The sequence below is a fragment of the Mustela erminea genome, chromosome 10 (assembly GCF_009829155.1).
Source record: "Mustela erminea isolate mMusErm1 chromosome 10, mMusErm1.Pri, whole genome shotgun sequence".
In the NCBI taxonomy this organism is placed as follows: Eukaryota; Metazoa; Chordata; class Mammalia; order Carnivora; family Mustelidae; genus Mustela; species Mustela erminea.
In genome coordinates, this window is record NC_045623.1 from 16916278 (window position 1) to 16937680 (window position 21403).

The 21403-nt window shown below is 47.5% G+C and overlaps 1 protein-coding gene and 1 long non-coding RNA gene across 5 annotated transcripts in view; one reads left to right on the forward strand and one right to left on the reverse strand.

Moving 5' to 3' along the window:
* Positions 1 to 3: 3 nt before the first annotated feature.
* Positions 4 to 12553, reverse strand: LOC116567594 (neuroblastoma breakpoint family member 6-like). 4 transcript variants are annotated; one of them, XM_032302737.1, is made up of 12 exons: positions 12410 to 12553; positions 12098 to 12301; positions 10068 to 10164; positions 8711 to 8925; positions 7586 to 7675; positions 7041 to 7092; positions 6088 to 6254; positions 4993 to 5044; positions 3961 to 4196; positions 1933 to 2108; positions 852 to 909; positions 4 to 33 (listed from the first exon to the last, which is right to left on the reverse strand). In XM_032302737.1, the coding sequence occupies exons 2-10, from the start codon at positions 12273 to 12275 to the stop codon at positions 2038 to 2040; spliced, it is 1158 nt and encodes a 385-aa protein (XP_032158628.1). In that variant the 5' UTR covers positions 12276 to 12301; positions 12410 to 12553; the 3' UTR covers positions 4 to 33; positions 852 to 909; positions 1933 to 2037. The 4 variants fall into 4 exon arrangements, with proteins under 4 accessions (XP_032158628.1, XP_032158631.1, XP_032158629.1 ...); XM_032302738.1 differs by lacking the exon at positions 4 to 33 and adding an exon at positions 83 to 97; XM_032302740.1 differs by lacking the exons at positions 12098 to 12301; positions 12410 to 12553 and adding an exon at positions 11641 to 11906 and having other exon boundaries at positions 10068 to 10100.
* LOC116567601 overlaps positions 2957 to 21403 on the forward strand; it is a 42800-nt gene continuing 24353 nt past the window's right edge. The window contains exon 1 of the long non-coding RNA XR_004276274.1: positions 2957 to 3748. This is a non-coding gene — a long non-coding RNA (uncharacterized LOC116567601). The remainder of the gene's footprint in view (positions 3749 to 21403) is intronic.

Consider the following 21403-nt stretch of genomic DNA (forward strand, 5'->3'; position numbering starts at 1 on the left):
TGAAGAAGTCAAATGACATTCATCCAGGGAGTCCTGTGGCACGTCATTCTCTTCTACCACGGGCAGCTCCATGCAGAGCCTCGAGTTACAGGGAGGACTGGAGATGCAACAGGAAGGCTGAGTCAACATGGAGTCCCAGTGGGTTAGGGCAGCGAGGAGGAGGGTGGGGTCACAGAGAACAAATGGGAAGTCCCCATCAGGGGAGATGAGCCATTCTGCCTCCCTCTGGGGAAGGGTGTGGATGAAGCAGGGATAGATCAGGGAAGGAGAGAGGGAACCAGAGCAAGAGGTGGTCAGAGCATGGCCAAAATGGGAGTTTAAAGGAAGAGAGTCTGAACCTCCCCAGTGCACCACTGTCCCAACAAACAGCACACTCAGAAAACAAGAAAAGCAGCACCAGCACTTTGGCCTATGTCTTGTTGAAATTTGCAGAAAGGAGCAAGACCACCCCAGGCTATGGCAGCATTGGAGATTCCTAGAATGCTTGTGTGTCCCACGAATTTTATGTTTTTTTCTAAACAGTTGTCTTGCCGTGAATTCCTACCCACGTCATAATGCAAAAGCAGCAGAGGTAGATGGCATCTTTGGCCTGATTTGGATCAAAGCGTGACTGTGAGAAGGCAAGAAGTCCTGTGTGCTTAGTATACTTGCATCAGGGGACTGCAGATTCCAGGCTTGGGAGGGATTGAGAAAGGGGCTTATAGTAGTGCCCCAGAAAAGCAGAAACCATTGCTAATGGCCCATTTTGTGCATGTGAGAATGGGTGAGAGAGGCATATTTAGCAATTTCTAGATTTGCCTAGATCACCAGATGTCACCATTGAATTAAAGCCCACGAATCTTCAGAGTTACCTGGGGTATATCGGGTCTTGTTCTTCTACCTCCAAAAGATCATTGTGATTTTCTACAACTAAAGAGAGACAGGACCAGTCACATTAAACGGAATGGCATCGGTACGTTAAAATGAAATATCCGCTGCAGCTAACACTCGGGCATAATTTTCCTTAATGGGGCAGAGGGTAGTGTGAGAGAAACCTGCCAGGAGGCCTCCGGGAGTGTCTTGGGAATGTGTCACGGTTAGCTTTCCTTAGGCCTCGGGCACGAGCTCCCTGATGTGGTGGGGCCACATGGAAAGAGTCTGTGTAGAGTGAAACGTGTGTTTTACCATGGATTCTGGGGAAGAGCATGTCTGAGTTTTAAAAACGTACAGCGTCCTTCTCACCTTACCTTATCTCATGAGATGCTCTAGGTGTGATGGTTGAAAGGCATTTAGACACAGAGACCAGACTGATGGATTGAATCTGCAAACCCTCAAATCAAGAGGAATCTTGTGTGTACAATTCCTTCGAGTACAGAGACGCGGGAGCCATGCATGGGGAGGGGGAATGGCCGGGCTCAGCCTTGCTCAGGGAACCATTCAAGCAAGCTGATGTCAGAGGTGTGGATGTCCTGATACGGCTGTGATGACTCACTGAATCAGAGCAGTCAAATCAGGGAAACGACAAAGCCAAAGATGCAGGTAAAGCTGACAGCATCTTTGAAAAGGGACAAAAAAACAAGGTCCATTGTATGGGTATAAAAACGAGAGCTCTGGAGATGAGGACAGACATTTAATGGAAATCAGGAGCAAAGACACCTGCGGCGTTGCATCACAAATGAGTGTGGGTTGTGACATCTACCTTGACTCCAATGTCCTAACGTATATCAGAAGACATAAGCAGAGCCTGGGATGAGGAATGAAGGGCGGGTCCATGCCTCACGTGATATCTGTGCTGTAAAGATTGGCCTAGAGCCTGACTGCGATCCCTATATCTACCCAACTCCTACACAGCAATGACACATCTCAGCGTAAGCAGAGGTTGGAATAGCAAACATAAGGGGTCAGCGAGGGAGTCGAGTTGGAGCTTTCTCAGCTTGACAACGGAGGACTCACTAGCTACATCCAGAGCAGAAGAACTGTCCATATCATCGAAGGAGTTTCTGTCAGCCCTCGTAGAGGTCCCATGCAGGTCAGCCAGGTCACGAAAGGCTGAGTGAGTCAAATAGCATTGATCCAGGGAGTCCCATGGGGGATCCTGCTCTTCCACCTCTGGCAGACACAGACTGGGCCTGGGAGGGTGGGGAGATCAGAACATGAAAACAAGAAAAGGAGACACCCCATAAAACTACTCTTTCAAATGGGAGGCCGAGAAGTAGAGTCATAAGAAAGAAGCACAGCCACTACTCACCGCAGACACTACCCTGCTGTTTCAGGGACAGAGTATGGCTGCTAGGGGGAAGTACAGATAGCCAGAGAACAGAAGGATCTCAGGGTAGAGGCAACAGATCTAAGCTTCTGAGCATCAAACTCTGAACCATGGTGGAAGAAGTCGAGGCTCAGAGTATGCATCGACCATTTTAAAGGTGGTTTCGACACTTTTGCATAAATTCTGTGGCTGTTACCTTTAGGGACCTAGTGAACACAGGATGCCTTTTTAAAGGCATCCTCAGCCTGGAGCTATCTCATGTCCTCAGTGCCTCTTTCTCTAACCACTGTGACGAATGAGGCATGACATTTTTCCTAGGTTATCTTTTTGTACATTGTATCCTCAATGTGGTAAGACCGAGGAGGGAGACACAGCTCTGCCTCTCTCTGTGGATTTAGTAAAGGAATAGCAGAGGGCAATGCAGAGAATCCCCCTGACTAGTCAATTCATGCAGGTCAAGTGACTGCAGGTGATTGAAATGGAGGAGTCCATTAAAGGAACGGAGACGTGTAACACAGGGAAAACATACATCATGGTTCAAGGAGAGGGTTTGTGTTTGGAGAAGGGATGAAAGAGATAGGTTTGTCAGTTTCTATTTGTTCCTTGAAATAGTCCTTCAATTCACCACTGAATGAAGCCAGAGTTCTTTAGAATTACCTGGGGGCCAGGGGGTCTTGTTCCTCTTCCTCAAAATGATCATTAGGACTTCCTAGAAATGCAGAGAGACAGGGCCAGTCACTTTGCACAGATCACCACTTGTACGTTAAAACCAAGGGTCTACTACAACTACCACGTGGGGAGAATAATCCTTAGCGGGGCAGAGGAAGGCATGGAAGAAGTCCTCCAGGAGGCCTCAGGGAGTGTCTTGGGAATTTGCCACAGCGCGCTTTCCGCAGCCTTCGGGCCCGAGCTCCCCGTTGTGGTCAGGTTACAGACAAAGGGTCTCCGTACAGAGTGACACATGTGTTTTCCCACAGGGACTGGGGAACAGCTTCCCTTGATTCTAAAACCTTATTGCAAACTTCTCTCATTGCCTCACCCCATGAGATACTCTAGGTGTGATGGTTTAAGGTCATTTAGACAGAGACCAGACTGACAGTTCAAATATGCAAACCCACAAGCCGAACGGAATCTTTGTGTACAATCCTTTGCGCTCCACAGACATAGGAGCCGTGCACGGGGACAGGCAAAGCCTAGGCTCCGCTTTACTCCCGGGAAGCATCAAAGCCAGCTGATGGCAGAGGTGTTGATGGCCTCATACGGCGACGTTGACTCCGTGATGACAGCCAACACAGAGCACGCAGACAGTGGGGATGAGAGCAGTCAAACCAGGGAAAGGACAAATCCCAAGATCTAGGCAAGGCTGACGGCATCTCTGGACGGACACGACAATTCAAGGGACGTTGTATGGGAATGAAAAGGAGAGCATGGCAGATGAGGAGAGACATTTAATGGAAATGAGGAATGAAGACAGACACCTCAGCCTAGGCAGCAGAAGGGAGTGTGAGTTGTCACATCTGCCTTGATTGCAATGTCCTAACTTCTGTCAGAAGCCCTAAGCAAGGCCTGGGATGAGGAACAAAGGGCAGATGTACGTCTCAGCAGAGGTCTTTGCTGAAAAGGGTATCCCAGAGCCTGACTCTGATCCCCATGTCTACCGGGCTCCTACACAGCGGTGACACCTGTCAGCATAAGCGGAGGCTGGGATAGCAAACCTAGTGGGTCGTCCTGGGGGTCGATTTGGAGCTTTGTCAGCTGGACCATGGAGGACTCAGTAGGTACTGCCAGAGTAGAAGAGTTGTCCATGTCATCGAATGAGTTTATGCCAGCCCTCATTGAGGTCCCTTGCAGGTCAGCCAGGTCAGGAAGGGCCGAGTAAGTCAGATAGCATTCATCCAGTGAGTCTCCTTGGGTGTCCTGCTCTTCCACCTCTGGAAGTCTTCTGCTGGGCCTGGGAGGGTGGGGAGATCTGACCGTGAAAACAAGGAAAGGAGACACCCCAGCATCCTACCGCTGTTAATGGGAGCCCGAGTAGTAGAGTCGTGAGAATGGAACGCAGCCATTACTCACCACAGAAACTACCCTCCTGTTTCCGGGGCAGGGTATGGCTGCTAGGGGGTTGTACAGATAGCCAGACAACAGAAGGGTCTCAGGGTAGAGGCTGCAGATCTAAGCTTCTGAGTAACCAAATGAAGGATGGTAGAATAGAAGTTGTGGCTCAGAGTATGCATCGAGCGTTTGAAAGGTGGCTTCGACACTTTTGCATAAATTCTGTGGCTGTTACCTTCAGGGACCTAGTGAACACAGGATGCCTTTTCAAAGGCATCTTCAGCCTGGAGCGATCTCGTGTCCTCAGTGCCTCTTTCTCTAACTACCGTGACGTGACGTGACGTGACATGTTTCCTAGGTATTCTTTTTCTACGGTGTATCCACAATGTGGTAAGACCGAGGAGGGAGACACAGCTCTGCCTCTCTCTGTGGATTTAGTAAAAGAGGAGAAGAGGGCATTGCTGAGAATCCCACTGAATAGTCAATTCATGAAGGTCAAGTGACTGCAGGTGACTGAAATGGAGGAGTCCATTAATGAACGGAGACATGTAACACAGGGAAGACACATGTCGTGGTTCAAGGAGATGGTTTGTGATTGGAGGAGGGATGAAAGAGATAGTTTTGTCAGTTTCTATTTGTTCCTTGAAATACAGTCCTTCAATTCACCCCTAAAAGGAGCCAAGTTTCTTCAGAGTTACCTGGGGCATAGTGGGTCTTGGCCTTCTTCCTCCTCATGATTCAATTGATATTCTGGAAAGAAATGCAGTCAGCACCAGTGAGTAATAAGATCCCTCTCTTTCCATTAGTAAATCAGTGTCTGATGCAATCCAGGTAGTCAGGTACGCATAATGTGGGGACAGATTTAGTGAAAGTAATATCGGAAGGTGCCTCCCGTATTCCCTTGTGGTTACTGCCTGGATTTCGGAGATTGAGCCATTGTGTACGAGATCATCATGACAGTTTCCCCTGTCGGAAATCGTTGTACACACTTTAACTTCTCTGTCCTCACAGATTCTGGGAAGTAAGCCTCCCTCTGTCCTACAAGGAGTACTGCAGTATTCAGCCTCTCTCATCAGAGGCCGAGTTGTGGAAGCCTTAGTGGCACTTTTACACTGAGCCTGAAGAGATGGAAGGCAACTACAAACCCTCAACTTCATGTGAGTCTTTGGGGCTGCACAGAATGTTGCCCCAGTTCATGTGGGGTTGGAGGGAATGCTAAGGCACAGCTGTGCTTCTGGAAACACACGAACAAGGTATCAGTGGAAGTGCTTGTGGTGGGTTTTCGGAGAACCATTTCGGAAGGCAAGGCATCCTAAAGGAGCTAGAGAATGGGGCTGAGAAGAGCAAAACTAGTTAACCTTGGACAAGAATGGCAATTGACTGCTTCAGGCTTGGGTTCCTCAAGGACCTGGCTCAGAGATGAAATGGACAGGTTATTAAAGGTGAGAAAAGAAATTTCATCCAAATGAGGTCTGACAGATACCTTCTCTTGTCCTCTTGCTGAGGTGAGTTGAGTGTGTGGTGCCTGACGTGGGCCCCGGGACCCGAAGGAGAAGCCAGGGAGACATGGGCATGCCCTGGGAGTAGGAAGAGAGCAACGTCCCCAGACCCACCTGATGTCTGGGCTTAAAACTCAGTTCTAGAGCCCAGCTAAGGGCAGTATGTCTCTCCGGGGCCTGCCCACAGGGATGACCTCTCTGGGCACAGCAGAGGTCCGCGGTAAAAAGAATAGGTGATCTGTGTGGTAGTCGTGTTCAGTTGGAGCTTTATCACCTTGACAATGGAGTACTCACTGGCCACTTGCAGAGAGGAACAGACTTGTGGGTTCTCCGGTGAGAAGATGGCGGAGCTCCTGTAAGGCCAGTAGGAGTCAGACATATCGGGAAGCACTGAGTATGTCTGGTAGCGTTCATCCGGAGTGTCCCGTGAGGTGTCCTGCTCTAGCAGCTGTGTGGTGAGCCTGCAGGGTGGGGAAAACTGAACATTAACCTCAGAGGGATCTGAATGCTATGTCCTGTCTGGCTTTGACAGAAAGCAGAAGGGAGTGGTCCGGAAAGCAGAGAGGTTGAGCCATGAAAGAGAGAAAGAAATCTTCTTGTGTTTGTGCGACAAGGTGTGATTGTCACAGGGGTAGCAGATAGGAAGGACAATAAGTGCTCGTTATACAAGCCACCAAACTTGTGAAGAAAGAGACTGAATGATCTCTGTGCCGTCCAGCCATGACTCACTACGTACAGAGTCCCAGCATGGCGGCTTTTGCAACCCTTCTTTCAAATGGCTTTGAGTTCGGCACGTAGTGGCCAAGCGGCGGCTGCTCCAGGGGTTAGGAGGCCATCCCCGGAACCTCGGGCCGCAAAGGCCTCTTTCTCTCAATATTGTGGCGTGATAGAGGATGTTGTCTCGTGGCTATGATATTTTCATGCTATGCACACATGTCAGCATGCTAAATCCAGCAGGCAGAAGGTAGACATGCAGGTCTGTCTAGAGCACAAAGTGGAGAATGAGTGAGGACAGTGAACCCTCTGACATATTAGTTCGGCTGGGTCAGCTAACTTTGGGTTCCTCAACTAGAGAAGTACTTCAGAAACTGGGAGCAATCCAAGTAACACAATGAAGACCGAAAACGTGGTGAAAACGGATCATTTCTCATTGACCCAATGGGTAAGAGAGCTCTCTCTATCGAGCACTTTCTGCTTTTCCCTGGTTGCCACTTTGGAATTCTTAGCCCCTAAGTATTCAGAATTACCTAGGGGCAACGGAGTCCTGGCCTTTCAGCCCCTCCTGATCCATTTGGTTGTCTGCAAATAAACAAAGAGGAGTTACAGTTAGAAGATTCCCCTTCACAGATGCCCACTCCTATGTCCCATGTAGCCCAGGGCAGAACTACAAGCAGCGTAATTACAGGCAAGTGTGAGACAAATCATCCCACAGAGCTTAGGTAGGGCCCTGTCACTGGGATTGCTCTCTTGAGTCATTCGACAAATGTCCCTGACGTGCCAGGCCATCCTCACAGCATCCTGTCTTGAGTCTGTGCAAACAACAAACTGATTCTTTTTCCCTGAGATTGTGGGGGAAGTCCCTGGCTGCTTCCTAGAGGGCTGTTGTGGTATTTAGGCTTTTTCCACCTGAAATGCTGTAGGTCAGTGGTTTCACTGAATCAGCCATTGAGATTAAAGGAATGAATGAAATCTATCCAGCATCAAACCAGAATAATCTTCCAAGCTGCAAAGAAACGGGCTGTGTATGGGGTAGGGAAGTTTCAGGATCCTGCCTTGCTTCAGAGAAACATACACTGTACGATAGTCAGTGTTGTTTCTTCTTCTCCTTCTTCTTCTTCTTCGTCATCGTTGTCGTCGTCGTCCCCGTCGTGGTCGTAATTTTCTATAAAGAAATCCAGAATTGTCCCTTCAGCTATTTCCCACATCACTGCTCTAAGCCCTGCGGCTCCAATGGCCTGAGAGACAGAAGTGACTTTGCACAACTAGAGAGTCTTCTGAGTTGAGGGCAGTGTCATTAGGAATTGCTGTGACCTGGGTTTCTGATCCATCAGAAAGGTGTCTCTGATTTGGAGGATCAGCACCACTGAACCTGGGCAACTATTTCTACTGTCTCTTGTTGTCCATATCAGGGGATGCTCGTCCAGGGTCAATCTTGACCTTGGCAAATCGTGTCGTGCAGCGTGCCCCCAGTCCCACCGCACGCACAGACTCTGTTCGTTCACGGCTGTCACACGGAGCCTCTTCCTTGTCCTCATGACAGGACCACCCCCTGTCCCCCATCCCTCCACCGGGGATTTCATGGATAGCCATGTGGGCTTTGGTGTCTTCAAGGGGACTCTGTCTATGAAAAGCGTTCCAGTCTCAACTGGGTTCCCACCTCCAAGTCCTACTGCATCCAGTACCTCATCCAACTCTACACTGTCAGGGCTTTTCTTTTAGGTCTGAAGTGTGTTCAGTAATTTTCCCATCTGGTGACTACAGTGGCAACAAGTTTGTTTGAAGTACATGCCAGAGGAGGGGACAGCTATGGAGAAAGGAAAACTCACTCTCTCCCCTAGGCTTAATACAGAGCAGGCTGAGTCTGGGAAGCTCCCACTTCTGCAGGAATCCTTGCACGCTAACAAGGATCCCTACTGTCACATTCCCCTTTCCGGGCTCTAACACTGGCCGATGCTTCCTCCTACCCAGAAGGCTGTGTCCCCTCACGGAGGCAGCAGACAGGTGGACCAGGGCGACGTGCTTCCCGAGCATTGCTCCTCTCTGCTACCACCTCCCAGTCCTGGTCCTCTCATGGCCGCACGTGCGATGGGGAACCCAGGACAGCCACTGCCAAGAGTGTGAGGGCAGGCGAGGAGTCTCTTGGCAGCCCAGGGACTCGGAGCAGCACAGTGCAGTCAGGGGTCTGTGGCCGTCTCACCTGGGCTGAGCTTTCGGGCAAGGCACTTGGCCAGCCTGCGTCCCTCAGCCAGTTGCCCTCGTAAGCCCGGCCCTTGGGAATGATCAGCGCCATCATGGATGAGGAGGGCTTCCAGGTGCTGAAAGAGCAACTGGGAAACCTCTTCCCCTTCCCGCAACTTCTTATATAAGCGGGTCAGTTCTTTCGCCTGGTCTTGAATCAGCAGATGACATAGCCTAAGTTGGGAGAACACAGAGAATGTTCTAAAATGCAAAGGTGTGAACAATAGATAAGAGCTTTCATAGAGATTTCTGGCAGAATTTCCCAATGAGCCCTCAAAGCCAGATTCTGGCCTGTGTGGTGACGTGTGTGTGGCAGAGAAAGTAGAAGGTTAATCCAGCCTTCCTCTGGATCAGAGTGTGCTCCTGTTCATGCCCTGGACGTCCCGTGTATCTTTCCTCCTGACCTCCAGAGCATGCTTCAGAGAGATGCCCATTCAGCTGCTCACTCGGGGCACATGCATTTCCCTGGAAAACTCCATAGGGGGCAGCGTGCCATCAATGGACACAGTGCCAGACCCAGAAGCATGGACAGTTTGGCTGGTGTTAACTGGTGTGCCAGGAGAATGGCAGGGTCCAAAAGACAGCATTTGTGGGAAGAGAGGATGGCAGGCTGTCATCAGCCAGGGCTGACCATGTGAAAGGTAAAGCAAGTGTTGGTCTGGTAAGATTGTTCATGTGCTCACTGTGCCAAAGGTCACAAATGGTCCCTTGCCCCTTGAATTTGGTGATGTTGATATTCTTTTTTTTTTTTTTAAGATTTTATTTATTCATTTGACAGAGAGAAATCACAAGTAGATGGAGAGGCAGGCAGAGAGAGAGAGAGAGAGGGAAGCAGGCTCCCTGCTGAGCAGAGAGCCCGATGCGGGACTCGATCCCAGGATCCTGAGATCATGACCTGAGCCGAAGGCAGCGGCTTAACCCACTGAGCCACCCAGGCGCCCTGTTGATATTCTTTTTAAAAAAGTTTTTAATTTTTAATTTATTTTTTAGCCTAACGGTATTCATTATTTTTTCACCACACCCAGTGCTCCATGTAATCCGTGCCCTCTACCCACCACCTTGTACCCCAACCTCCCACCCCTTCGCCACTTCAAACCCCTCAGACTGAATTCCTTTTTTAAAAAAAGAGAGAATGAGGCTCTGAGCCACTGGAGTCCATCGTTTACCAATCACTGTGGTCTAAATTGTCTTAGATATGTTTGTATAATGTGCCTGCCATGACGGTTTCTGCCCTTCTCTGGGCCCAGACTTGTTGATGCCACCAGTCAGAGGGGCCCACAGCATCCCTCCCGCCTCCCACACAGGGCCCTCCTTACCTGAGCTTCTCAGGCAACGTGTCTGCCCGCTTGACTTTCTCACACAGCACCTTCTCCCCCAGCACGGATTTGATGAGGTCGCTCGACTTTTCACACTCTGAGAAACAGAGATGCCTGCCTCAGTGGAAAGCTGGACATGCTGCTATGTCCGCTGCTTTCAAGGGAGGAGGCAGGCTGAACCCTAGGACAAATAGAACCTGGCAACCAGGCCGTGTGCTTAGAGCTCCACGCCTCATTGCGGAGTGTCCCAACTGCTAGACACTGGATCACTCCCCGTTTTTGAGGCCAGGAAAGAGCAGTCCCGAGATATAGAGAGGAGCTCCACTCCATGATTAACTGGTATTTGGCAGAGTCAGAATTCGTATCCCCCGACACCAGCCGCAATCTTGGCCACGCTAGCAAGCCTCGCTGCCTCTTCATTGAACACTAAGGAGGGACCTTAAGTAAAGCCCCCAGGATGCCAGGACCAACGGGCATCCCCTGAGCTGGGATTTCTATATTGCACAAGTGTCTCAATGGTAAAGCGTCAGCCAGATAGACCAGTGTACACTAGAAACAGGAACCTAGAGAGACGTGAAAGGAACATGACCAAATCCTAATCAAGTTTATGGAAGTAGAAGCAGTAGAATTATGAACAGAGTTTACATGCTTCCAGGCTTTGCTATGAGAGCTGTATGAGAATTTCCTCAGTATTCATTGTGACTGAGAGAAGTAGACCGCAGGACGGTAGTAGTCTAACAGAGAGGGAAACTGAGGTACAGGAAGATTAGGCAGCAGGGATTTGAGTCCAGGCGGACTGACCCAGAGCCCATGCTCTTCATCCCTCTGCTGTGTTACCTCCACCCCAAGCCCTTGGGTGGTAACTGTTTTCATCATCTTCACAACTGGCTTCCCTCAGTTAGGTGATGATTATCAGGAAAGTTGTAGACAAAACTTGGCTTGTCCTTCCATGAAAGGCCATCATCTCTTCACTTTCCTAAAGAGCAGGTTTCAATTCATTCTTTTTGCCGCCTCAGTTGTTTTTAATTCCCTTCTGTATGGAAGGCAAAGTGTGAGCAAATGGCAAAAATTCAGCCTCAGGACTCCTTCCCGTCATTGGGTTGTGCGCGTGGCCCGATCTCTGGGTTCCTTCTGTCTCTGAAGCCCCCTCCTCATGAACAGGCAGCTGAGCTCCCCAATTCAGCCTGCCTGTGGGAGAGGGCCTAGCGCACCCAGTGGCTTGGGCGGTGTCTGGGGCTGGTGTCCCCCTCTCACCGTCATTCTCACTTGGCCAAGCATCTGGTGGCCTCGGCCTGGGCCTGCTGACTTTGCTGTGTCACTGAAGGTTCTCCAGCTCAGCGGTAGAGAGAGGAGGTCACACAGATTGTCTTATGTTCCCCCAAATGCTGCCAGCCTTACCACCGGGCTTCACATGGCCTCCGTGGGCTTGGAAGGGAAAAGCATAAGCACGGGTTCCCTCTCACCTGGGGAGTCCCTGTGTGGATGGCATCCCTCATGGATACCGCCGTTTCAGGGATGGCAGACCCCACTTCCTTCTCCTTGAAAGCACGTAGTGTCACCTGCTGTAGTCCTCCCTCCTCCCCACGACCCCGGTGCCGCCTTGCCCATCAGCATATTTCCTCAGTGCAGCCAGCTCGGTGCTTTGCCGGTGGGACATCCGAGAGCCGAGACCTGATGGGAGTTCCTTAGTCCTACGGCAACTGAGATGAAGGACTGCTACAGGACAGACAGGGTCCTCACAAGACCAGTCATCTCTGGGTCTGCACCAGGAGTCAAGAACTGGGATGGAAACTCTAAGCCACCCTATAGGTCACTGCTAACCTGGGGAGGATGCTAACATACTTGTCTTTGGTTTTCCCATCCTCAGCAAACAGAGGGCAAATTCCCACTTCACCTTTCACGGACTGTGGTCAGAATGAAATTTGTGTTGTCACTGGAAATGGGGGAGAGAGCATCTGGAGAGGCTTTGCATTTCTCAGAAGGAGAACACAGAGCTATGGCTTTGGGGACCAAGACTTGGCAGGACTTACTGTATTTCCGCAGTTGGTTGGCCAGGGAGTAGGCCGTCGCTTCGGATACAAGGAATTTTTCCTTGAGGTCTAGGAAGTCCTGGCTGGTTTTTTCCAGCTGTGACCGAAGCTGCCAGTTGACTTCCTGGAGCCTGCTTTCTGCCCCTGCCTCAGACAGAGGGCCAGGATGGGCTGCCATCGCGACCCGTGACAGAAGAGGTAGAACTGGGGACCGAAAAGAAGAAACCCAGACCCACGGTGGGTTAAAAACCAGTGACACCAAGTTGGTTTAATCAGGACTGAGGGGTGAGGTTACAGGAATCCTTTACTTACTGTTGGGAACAATTGGAGCAACAGCCCACAGCACTTGAGAGACAACCAAGGTTCAAGATGCCAGAGGTGGGAGCCAAAGGCACTGCTCGTATCTCCGACTCCAACCGGAATGACCGAGGGAGCACCCAGAATGCCAGCTACTGGTCTGCACCAGCACTAACTGAATAGAATGTCCAGGGTGTCAGTGGAACCTGGGGAGCCCCTGCCTTCCAGTTGCCGAGGGGCCATGCTGATACACAAGGCTGCCTGGTCTCCCGTGAAGGTGACCGCTGATGGGGCCCACCCCTCAGTGGCCACTGTCAGTTGTTGTCTACCCTTGTGCTGATACCACAGTTCCCCTCTCTTTCTAAAACAGTGTCTCAGCATAGTGCTCATTATTCGTTCTCTTATGTGTGTAGAATAACGTCAGGCAGAAATAGCGTCCCACGAAGTTTTCTTTGTTCTTTTTCTTTTTTTCTTTCTCTTTAATTCTTGGAGAGAGAATGGGGGCATGGGTAGAGGGAGAGTATGTGATAAGGGGCTCGGTGTCAGAACCCGTGAGACCTTGACCCGATCCTAAACCAAGAGTCAGATGCTCAACCAAAGGAACCACTCAGGCGCCCTTCGCAACAGGTGTTCTTAAGGGCTCTCATGAACTCATCCCACTTCTCAACAGCGGTTCAACAGATCTTAAGGCTTTTCTAGTGAGGGAAATGTCTAAAGTCAAAGCCTATCTGGATGTTCTTCTCCAGGTCTTCTCTAGGTTTTTTCTCTAGCCGTTAAAACACAAGAGAAACATGCTAGCAGTTTAGCCATCTTTAGTTGCTTTGTATTTGAAAAGGTTTTCAAAGTATTCGGACCTTCCTCCATTTACAATACTTTCTTAGCATGTATGTAGTAAATAAAGCTTTCTTTACAGCAAAAACTAAACAAAAGAAAGCAGAAAACAACAATGAAAGAGCCCCAGACAGACGAAAATAAAAAGCCCCCAGGAAAACAGAAAACAGAACCCAGACTTAGTGTATGCAATGAATCTTGCAAACCGTTTCTGGGGCCCCTGGGGGCTCATCCGGTTAAGCGACTGCCTTTGGCTCTGGTGGTGATCCCAGAGGCCCGGGACCAAGTGCGGCATCAGGCTCCCAGCTCCATGTGGAGTCCGCTTCTCCCTCTGGCCTTCTCCCCTCTTGTGCTCTCTCTCACTCTCTCTGGCTCGCTCCACCGCCCTCCAATACATAAATAGATAAAGTCTTACAAAAGGAGGAAAAGAAAGGGAAGAAAACGGTTTCCTGTCCCAAGTCTGTCATTTTTCTTCTTACTGCAAGTCTGTGTTAGGTAGACTTGTTTTCCCATTAGGTGGACATTTCATTTCCATTTCCTTAGCTATTTAGCTAAGAGTGGGATTGCTGCATCATACGGGACCCTGTGTTCAACTTTTTGAGGAACTGCCAGCCTCTTTTCCAAAGCAGAACAGGGACACCCTTTTACATTCCCACCAGGAATATGTAAGAATTCCATTTCTCTACAAGCTTCCCGACACATGTATTGTCTCTTTGCTTGAAGTCATGGTAGTGGGGGTGACGTGGGATCTCACCGTGCTTTAGATTTGTATTTCCCTAGGGACTAATGAAATTGAGCATCTTTTCATGTGTTCATTGTTGCAATGGTATTGTCCTTTCGAGAAAGTCTACTCAAGCTCGCTTCCCCATTCCTATACTGGCTGTCTTTTTACTGACTGCTTAGTTATAGGAGGGTTCTTTACATGCATAGTAGCTAGCAGACCTCACTTTTCACTTCACTTCCTTGATAGTGACCCTTGAAACAAAAGGCTTTTAAGATGATGAATTCTAGTTTATCTGTTTATTCTTGGGTTGCTGGTGTGGTGTTGCAACCAACTTCCAACCCCAAATCATGAAGATGTAGAAGTCTGTGTTCCTCAAACCATGGCTTTTGAAAGAGAACTTGCCTGCATTTTAGTAGTTGCTGGACATTATTTAGTAATGCATCTTGAGTGTTGATTGATATTTCTCTCAATTGATAGTCTTGTGCCTGTTTTCCCACCTGTGGAGCGTGCCAAGGCCTGTAACAGAGATTTTGGAAATGGTATCTGTGAACATCCTGGCTTAGATTCAGGGGTGAATCCTGGTTCTGCAGTGGAGCTGGTCTTAAACTCAAGCACAGTTGTACAAATTGCTCAGGCTGTTTCGAGCTGAGTCGTTGTTGATCTTTCTGAGGAACACTTGTGTGCTAGTCCAGATCGTGTAGGGCCAGAGTGGACTTTCTCAGTGGCCTCCACACGGAGAAGACTGCCAGGATTGGACCTCATCAAGACTTTCATCTCGGGTCTACTGGAATGGAAAGTAGACCTGCTTCAGGGTTTTGGGAACGTTGTTCCATGCAAGTTGGTTCCTCTCCTTTTTTTTTTTCTTTAATGTGTACATGATTTCTTTCTGGAAAAGGGGAAAGGATATTTATTTCAAAACAGCATGTCTGTTCTTAGCCAGTGGTCTGTCTGTGCTTTTGAAAATGTGTAAAGGAGAATTCCAGGTCAACTATCTTCTATGCAAAAAGTATAGTTCCTGTACAGTATCAGGTGATCATACTTAATATTAGGAACTATCTTGTAACTCAGATGGTATCATTTCCTGATGAGAAAAAAAAATACAAAGAACACCAAGCTTCCCAAGATCTTTGTCACAGGTCCCAGGTCACAGCTGTAGTGAAGATAGGAGCGAGCATTCGAAACCTTTTCTGGAGGCACCTGTTTGGCTCAGAAAGATCAGCATGCAAGTCTTAATCCCTGTTCAAGTCTCGATTTCAGGACTGGAACCCCATGTTGGGTCCTGCTTAAAAAAAAAAGAAAAAGAAAAGAAAAGAAAAAAGAAACCAGTGTAGCAGGTATCTCATTGGGTTTTCCTATGCTTATGAAGCAATTACCATATGCTATGGTATCTCGTTGTATACTGATTTCTTTCCCTCATGACTAAAGAGTTGTGTCTCTTCGTGGGCTAGTATTAGAAGCAGTGATACGTCTTGTTTTGTGAAGTTTCATTTCGAGTCTTTTGGCCATTTCTTTTATTCTTTTGATGATCTTCTTAGACTAGATGATACCCAATTCTGGAGAAAAGTCCTTTGTCAGAGAGAAACATGCTTCTATACTGTGCCTTCCATTTATATTCTCTTGAGGTTCAGATGAAGAGAGATAAATTCATTTTCGTATCCCAAGAAATGATGCATTGCCTCCTTTGAGCTTGCAAATCATATAGTTGATTTTTTGGGGAAATATCAAAACCACTTATTGAGTTTCAGGGTATGAAAGGTCTTTTTTGTATTTTAAAGCGTTTCTACAGGGACGCTGAGATATAATTTCCATGCAGTAAAGTTTATGTAATTAAAGTCCTACGTCTATTAAGTTTGAGCATATATATGCATCACCCCGGTAGTGGAGGTATCTATCGCCCCCACAAGTTTCCTTGTCCTTCTAGCATTTCCTCCCTCCCATTTGCATGCCAGAAAGCATTGATTGGCTTTCTGTTACAGTAGAATTATTTGCAATTTCTAAGGTTTTCTCTTAACACCATCGTATGCTATGTAAATTATTTTGTTTTGATGTTTTCTGGCTCTGAGGTATTATCAGAGCAAAAGAAAATGTCTTCCCATAGTTTTATGTAAGCGACGAGATTACTCTGCGAAACCGCATAGTATTCCATGAGCTGGATATGTCACAATTTGTGGTGGTCATTCCTCTGTGGATGGAGATGAATGACAATTAGAAATAGTCAGTAGCTTTTTTGGAATGTACCATTTCTTTTTTCATTTGAGTGGAATGGGGATGGTCTATGGTAGGTATAGGTTTAATATTTTGAAGAATTTCTGGACTGTTAGGGTGCCTGGGTGACTGAGTCAGTTAAGCGTCTGACATTGATTCTGGCTCAAGTCATGATCTCATTGGTGGTGAGACAGAGCCCCAGGTAGGGCTCTATGGTCAGTGGGAGTCTACTTGAGCTTCTGTGCCTCTCCCTCTCTCTCTGCCCCTCCCTCCACTCACTTTTAGTCGCTCTGTCTTCAGTCAATCAAAAAAAAAAAAAAGAATTTCCAAACTATTTCTGCAGTGGTTGTAGAATTTAAAATTCCCATGCGCAGTGTATGAGAAATCATAGCAAGGAGGTGACTTTGCTCCTTGCTATGACTCCTTGCTATGACTCCTTGCTATGACTCAGAATGGAGATTCCATTAGTTTTTGCCATTTTCATTGACAGATAGTGGTTTAAATTTCCATTTTCCTAATAACTAATGATGTAGGTCGTGCGCTATTCTTCCATCTCTTCCATGTGTATTCTTTGCTAAAGTGTTTTTACAAATCTTTGAATCCATTTTATTTTATGTCCTTTTTGAAAGGTTTTATTTATTTATTTGCAAGAGAGGGAAGGGGAGCAAGAGCGGGGCTTTGGGGTAGGGTGAGGAGGCCAGAGGGAGAGGAGAAGCACACTCCCTGCTCAGCGGGAAGAGTGATGGAGGGGTCGGGGGTTAGACCGCACGACCCTGAGATGGTGACCTGAGCCAGAGGCAGCCACTTCACCAACTGAGGCACCCAGGCCCTTTTCTTTGACCCGTTTAAAATTGGATTGTTTGTCTTCTTCCTATTGACTTTTTTAAAAAAATAATTTATTTATTTTCAGCATAACAGTATTCATTATTTTTTCACCACACCCAGTGCTCCATGCTATCCATGCCCTCTATAATACCCACCACCTGGTACCCCGACCTCTCACCCCCCCTGCCCCTTCAAACCCCTCAGATTGTTTTTCAGAGTCCATAGTCTCTCATGATTCACCTTCCCTTCCAATTTACCCCAACTCCCTTCTCCTCTCTAACTCCCCATGTCATCCATGCTTTTTGTTATGCTCCACAAATAAGTGAAAAACCATATGATAATTGACTCTCTTTGCTTGACTTATTTCACTCAGACTTTTGAGCGTTCATTCAGTGTTCTCTTAGGAGACCTTCAGCAGGTATGGAAATTACACCTAGTTTCTCTCTATGTGTGACATGACTTTGCGTTCTCTCACCAATGTCTTCTGAAACACCAATGTTTTAAATGGTGACACAGTCCAGTTGATCAATTTGTTCTTTCATTAGTGAGAATTTTGGTATCATATCTAAGAAATCAATGGCCAGGGCCTCCTGGGTGACTCAGTTGGTGAAGTGTCTGCCTTTGGCTCATGACTTGATTCCGGGGTCTGGGATCCAGCCCTGCATTGGCTCCTTGTTCAGCAGGGAGCCTGCTCCTCCCTTTCCCAGTGCTTCTACCCTGTTTGTGCTCTCTCACTCTGCTCCATAAATAAATAAAATCTAAAAAAAGAAAGAAGAAAAAAAGAATAAAAATGCTTCTCAGCAACATCTGGCATTGTCTTTTGTACAGAATCACACTCATTCGTGCAAAATGGTCCCTGGTTTGGCATACATTGCCCTGCAGACTAGTCACATTGATGACCGTTTTATGGGCTTATGAACCGTGCATGTGTCTTCTTTGGGAACATGTGTATCCGAGTCTTATGCTCGCTTTTTATTAGCAGCGTGTCCCTTCTGCCCATTCAGTGAGTTCAAAGTACCCTTATGTCTTGCGTATGGGAGTCCTCATTGGGTATTTATCTGCAAATATTGTCTCTTTATCAGTGTCTTCTCTGTTCCTTTTCTCAGTGGTAATGTTGGATGCAGCAAGGTTGTTCATCTTAAGTTTTCTTGTTACATATTTCACTCTTGCTACAGTGACAGAACTCTTCACTAAATGCAAAGTCCTGACCATTTTCTGTTGCGTAATCATCTTGAATGATTGCTATGGCTCTTCTCCTTAAGTCTGTGGCCATTTTGAGTTCATGGCTGCGAAAGGGGTGGTTTTCAACAACCACTGTAGGGGAAGTTTGTCCTGACAGGGGCAAGAGAACCGTGAGGTAACTTGTGTTCCTGAGTTAGTCTCCCCCAGGCCAGGAAAGGGGATGTCACCCTCCTGTACCTCTTAATGGGCATCTGAGTGCCTTTGGGGAGGAGAGTTAGGTGGGCCTAGTGGTCATATTCGGCACTTACACCCCATTCTCGGACTGGGTAACTGGGTACAAAGTAGCTCCAGGAGCCCGGGGCGTCCTAGTCAGAGGTGTCTTTAGGAGCACAGACACACTGAGAGCCAGAGAGAATTACACGGAAAGGATAAAAGAGATCCCCGGGGATGTGGTATGGTTTACTATAGGGTCTTCCTTCAGTGGGGTGGGAAATAGGACTCCCACACACCAGCAACTCAGGAAACATGCCCAGAGGAAGTAGGGCAGATGGAAGGCAATTCCCAGAGTTTGATCTATTTTTGCCGACATGAAAATCATGATATGTGCCTGGATATCAAATGTGCATGAAAGGACACATGGCGGGCTCAACTCTTCACCTCAGGGACCTCACGTTGGTGATGGAGACTAGCTAAAAAACAAAAACAAAGACACACAGAGAAAAATCAAAACACAAACAAACAAACAAACAAAATAGATACCTGCATGCATAGGGAATCCAGAAATAGCCCCTTGCCCACCGCTCCCAGGAAGGAAAGGATGTGGTCAGGGTGATGGGAGGCTCAGTTAGTGAAGCGGCTGCCTTTAGGTCAGGTCATGATTGCAGGGTCCTGGGATCAAGGCTCACATGGAGACCTTCCTTGGCAGAGAGGCTGCTTCCCTCTCTCTCCCTCTGCCTGACACTCTGCTTACTTGTGCTGTCTGTCTGCCAAAAATGTAAATAAAACCTTTTAAAAAATAAAAGACAGGAAGGAAGGACGAAAGGAAGACAGTCAGACAGACAGACAGAAAGAACCAAAGAAAGAACGAAAGAACGAAAGAAAGAAAAAAAGAATGGGGAAGATTGGTCCTTGCAGATCAAGAGCCATTCTGAGCCCATGGGGAATCCTAATTATTGCTCTGCATTTCCCAAGAGAAACCCAGAGACCCTACCCTTTTAGTATTTGCTGGGTTTTCCATGTGCACTCAGAAGTGCCCTGGCTGAATAAAGTTGGCACACTAAGAACAGAAGGAGACCAAGAGACAGAATGTTCCCTGGATGCACCACATTATTGTCTGCCCTCACTGCAGTCTCACTGGAAATGGGAAAGGGCAATTGAAATCCCTGGTATTCAACACAGGTTAGGAAAAAGAATGGAAGGTTTGGGTTCACAGTTTAAATTACTGTATTCTCAGATTGAATCTGAAGGCAAGTGGAAACCCTGTTGAACATTTTCTGACTTCTGTGGTGGAGATAAGGGCTAACATACAAAACAGCTCTACACATCAGAGTAACTTTGGTAACTTAGTATCTTTCCATTGACATGGTTTTCTTTCAATCTTCTGATCCCATGGTCTCCTGCTTGAGTCTACACATATTTTTGCAAGGAAGATGATGTCAATACCATACGTAAAATCTGTACCCCCGAATGTCACAGTGCTCATTCCTAATGGTACATCGGGCCCATTTCTAAGTGCCTGTAGCTACGTTATGGCTGACTCCAAAGGCAGCCCATTGTACCATGTGTAGACTTCTCTCTGGCCCCACCTCCGGGGTCAGCAGTACCTCAGAGCTGTCTCCATTCTTGCGGAAGGATGTAGGTCAGGTAGGTAGTGAAGAGAAATGGAGGGTGGTGTAGGCAACAGGAACAGGAAAGTAGGCCCCTAAGTTGGTTGATTCCAGAGAGGACAATTGCATTGTTGTTGGTTTTGTTTAGAAGTTTTTATTTATTTTCTTCATTTCCTTTCAGTGTTCCAAAATTCATTGTTTATGTACCACACCCGGTGCTTCATGCAATACATAGCCTCCATAATACCCACCACCAGGCTCACCCAGTGTTTTTTAAACGCATGTTATTTCCTTATTTGAGAGAGAGTGCTTGAGAGAGCAGGAGTGGTGGCCAGGGGGAGGGTGGGTGAGAAGGACAAGCAGACTCACCACTGAGCAGGGAGCTGGACATGGGGCCTATCCCAGGACCCTGGGATCCTGACCTGAGCCAGAGATTGAACTTAAACAAATGAGCCTCCCAGATATCCCTTGAAATAATTGAAAAAAAAAAATAAAAATCTGCTGCCCTTAACATGCAGCATGTATTAGTTTCATGTCAAATCTTGGTGTTGACTTTTATGCCTTCTTTTTAAAGATCTTTCTTTCTTTCTTTCTTTCTTTCTTTCTTTCTTTCTTTCTTTCTTTCTTTCTTTCTTTTCCTCTTTCTTTCTTTGCTTATTGTGTATAAGAAGGTTGCTAGGCAGAGGGAGCGGGAGAAAGAAGGCAGATAGAAAGAAAGAAAGAGGAAGAGAAGGAAAGGAAGAAGGAAAGAAGGAGGGAAGGGAGGATGGAAGGAAGAAAAGAAAGGAAGAGAAGGGAGAGAGGGAGGAAGAGAGAAAATGAAAAGGTAAGAATGGAAGGAAGGAGGAAGGGAGAGGGGAAGTATGGTGGAAGGGAGAAACAGAAAGAAAAAGACAGAAAGAGAGAGAGAGAGAGAGAGAATGAGAAAGAGAAAGAAAGAGAGAAAGAAGAAAGAGGAAGTACCCAGGTCAGTTTTCCTTGTTAACATCTAGTGAAGATCCTGTTCGGACAACCCGAAAGCTAGTGAGCCCTGGGAAGGCCCCTCTCTGGCATGCTCTCAAGAAGGTGTATCTGATGTGTGAAGAATTATTTAAGGAACCAAATTTAGAATCCATTGATTAATACGGCCGCATTTCCTAGAAGTGGTCACATCAGCTACGTAAGCATGGCCATGGGAAATCACCCCAAAGAGCTCCATGGTGTGCACCCGGGTGGCTCAGTGGTTAAGTGTCTGCTTTTGGTTCAGGTCAGGATCTCAGGGTCCTGGGATCGAGCCCCACATCAGGCTCCCTGCTTAGTGGGATGCCTGCTTCTCCTTCTGCCATGCCTCCTGCTTGTGTTCCCTCTCTCGCTGTGTGTCTCTCTCTGTCAAATACATAAACAAAAGTTAAAAGAAGAAAACTCAGAGATAATACA

What these genes read in the sequence shown, in the direction of transcription:
- LOC116567594 (XM_032302737.1), bottom strand. Translation starts at nt 12,275, where the DNA reads ATGGCAGCCCATCCTGGCCCTCTGTCTGAGGCAGGGGCAGAAAGCAGG. An exon ending in AACACTGACTATCGTACAGT is followed by an intron (nt 7,093 to 7,585) that starts GTATGTTTCTCT and finishes GTTTATTTGCAG; the next exon opens with ACAACCAAATGGATCAGGAG. An exon ending in CCCCCAGGACGACCCACTAG is followed by an intron (nt 2,109 to 3,960) that starts GTTTGCTATCCC and finishes CCACCCTCCCAG; the next exon opens with GCCCAGTCTGTGTCTGCCAG.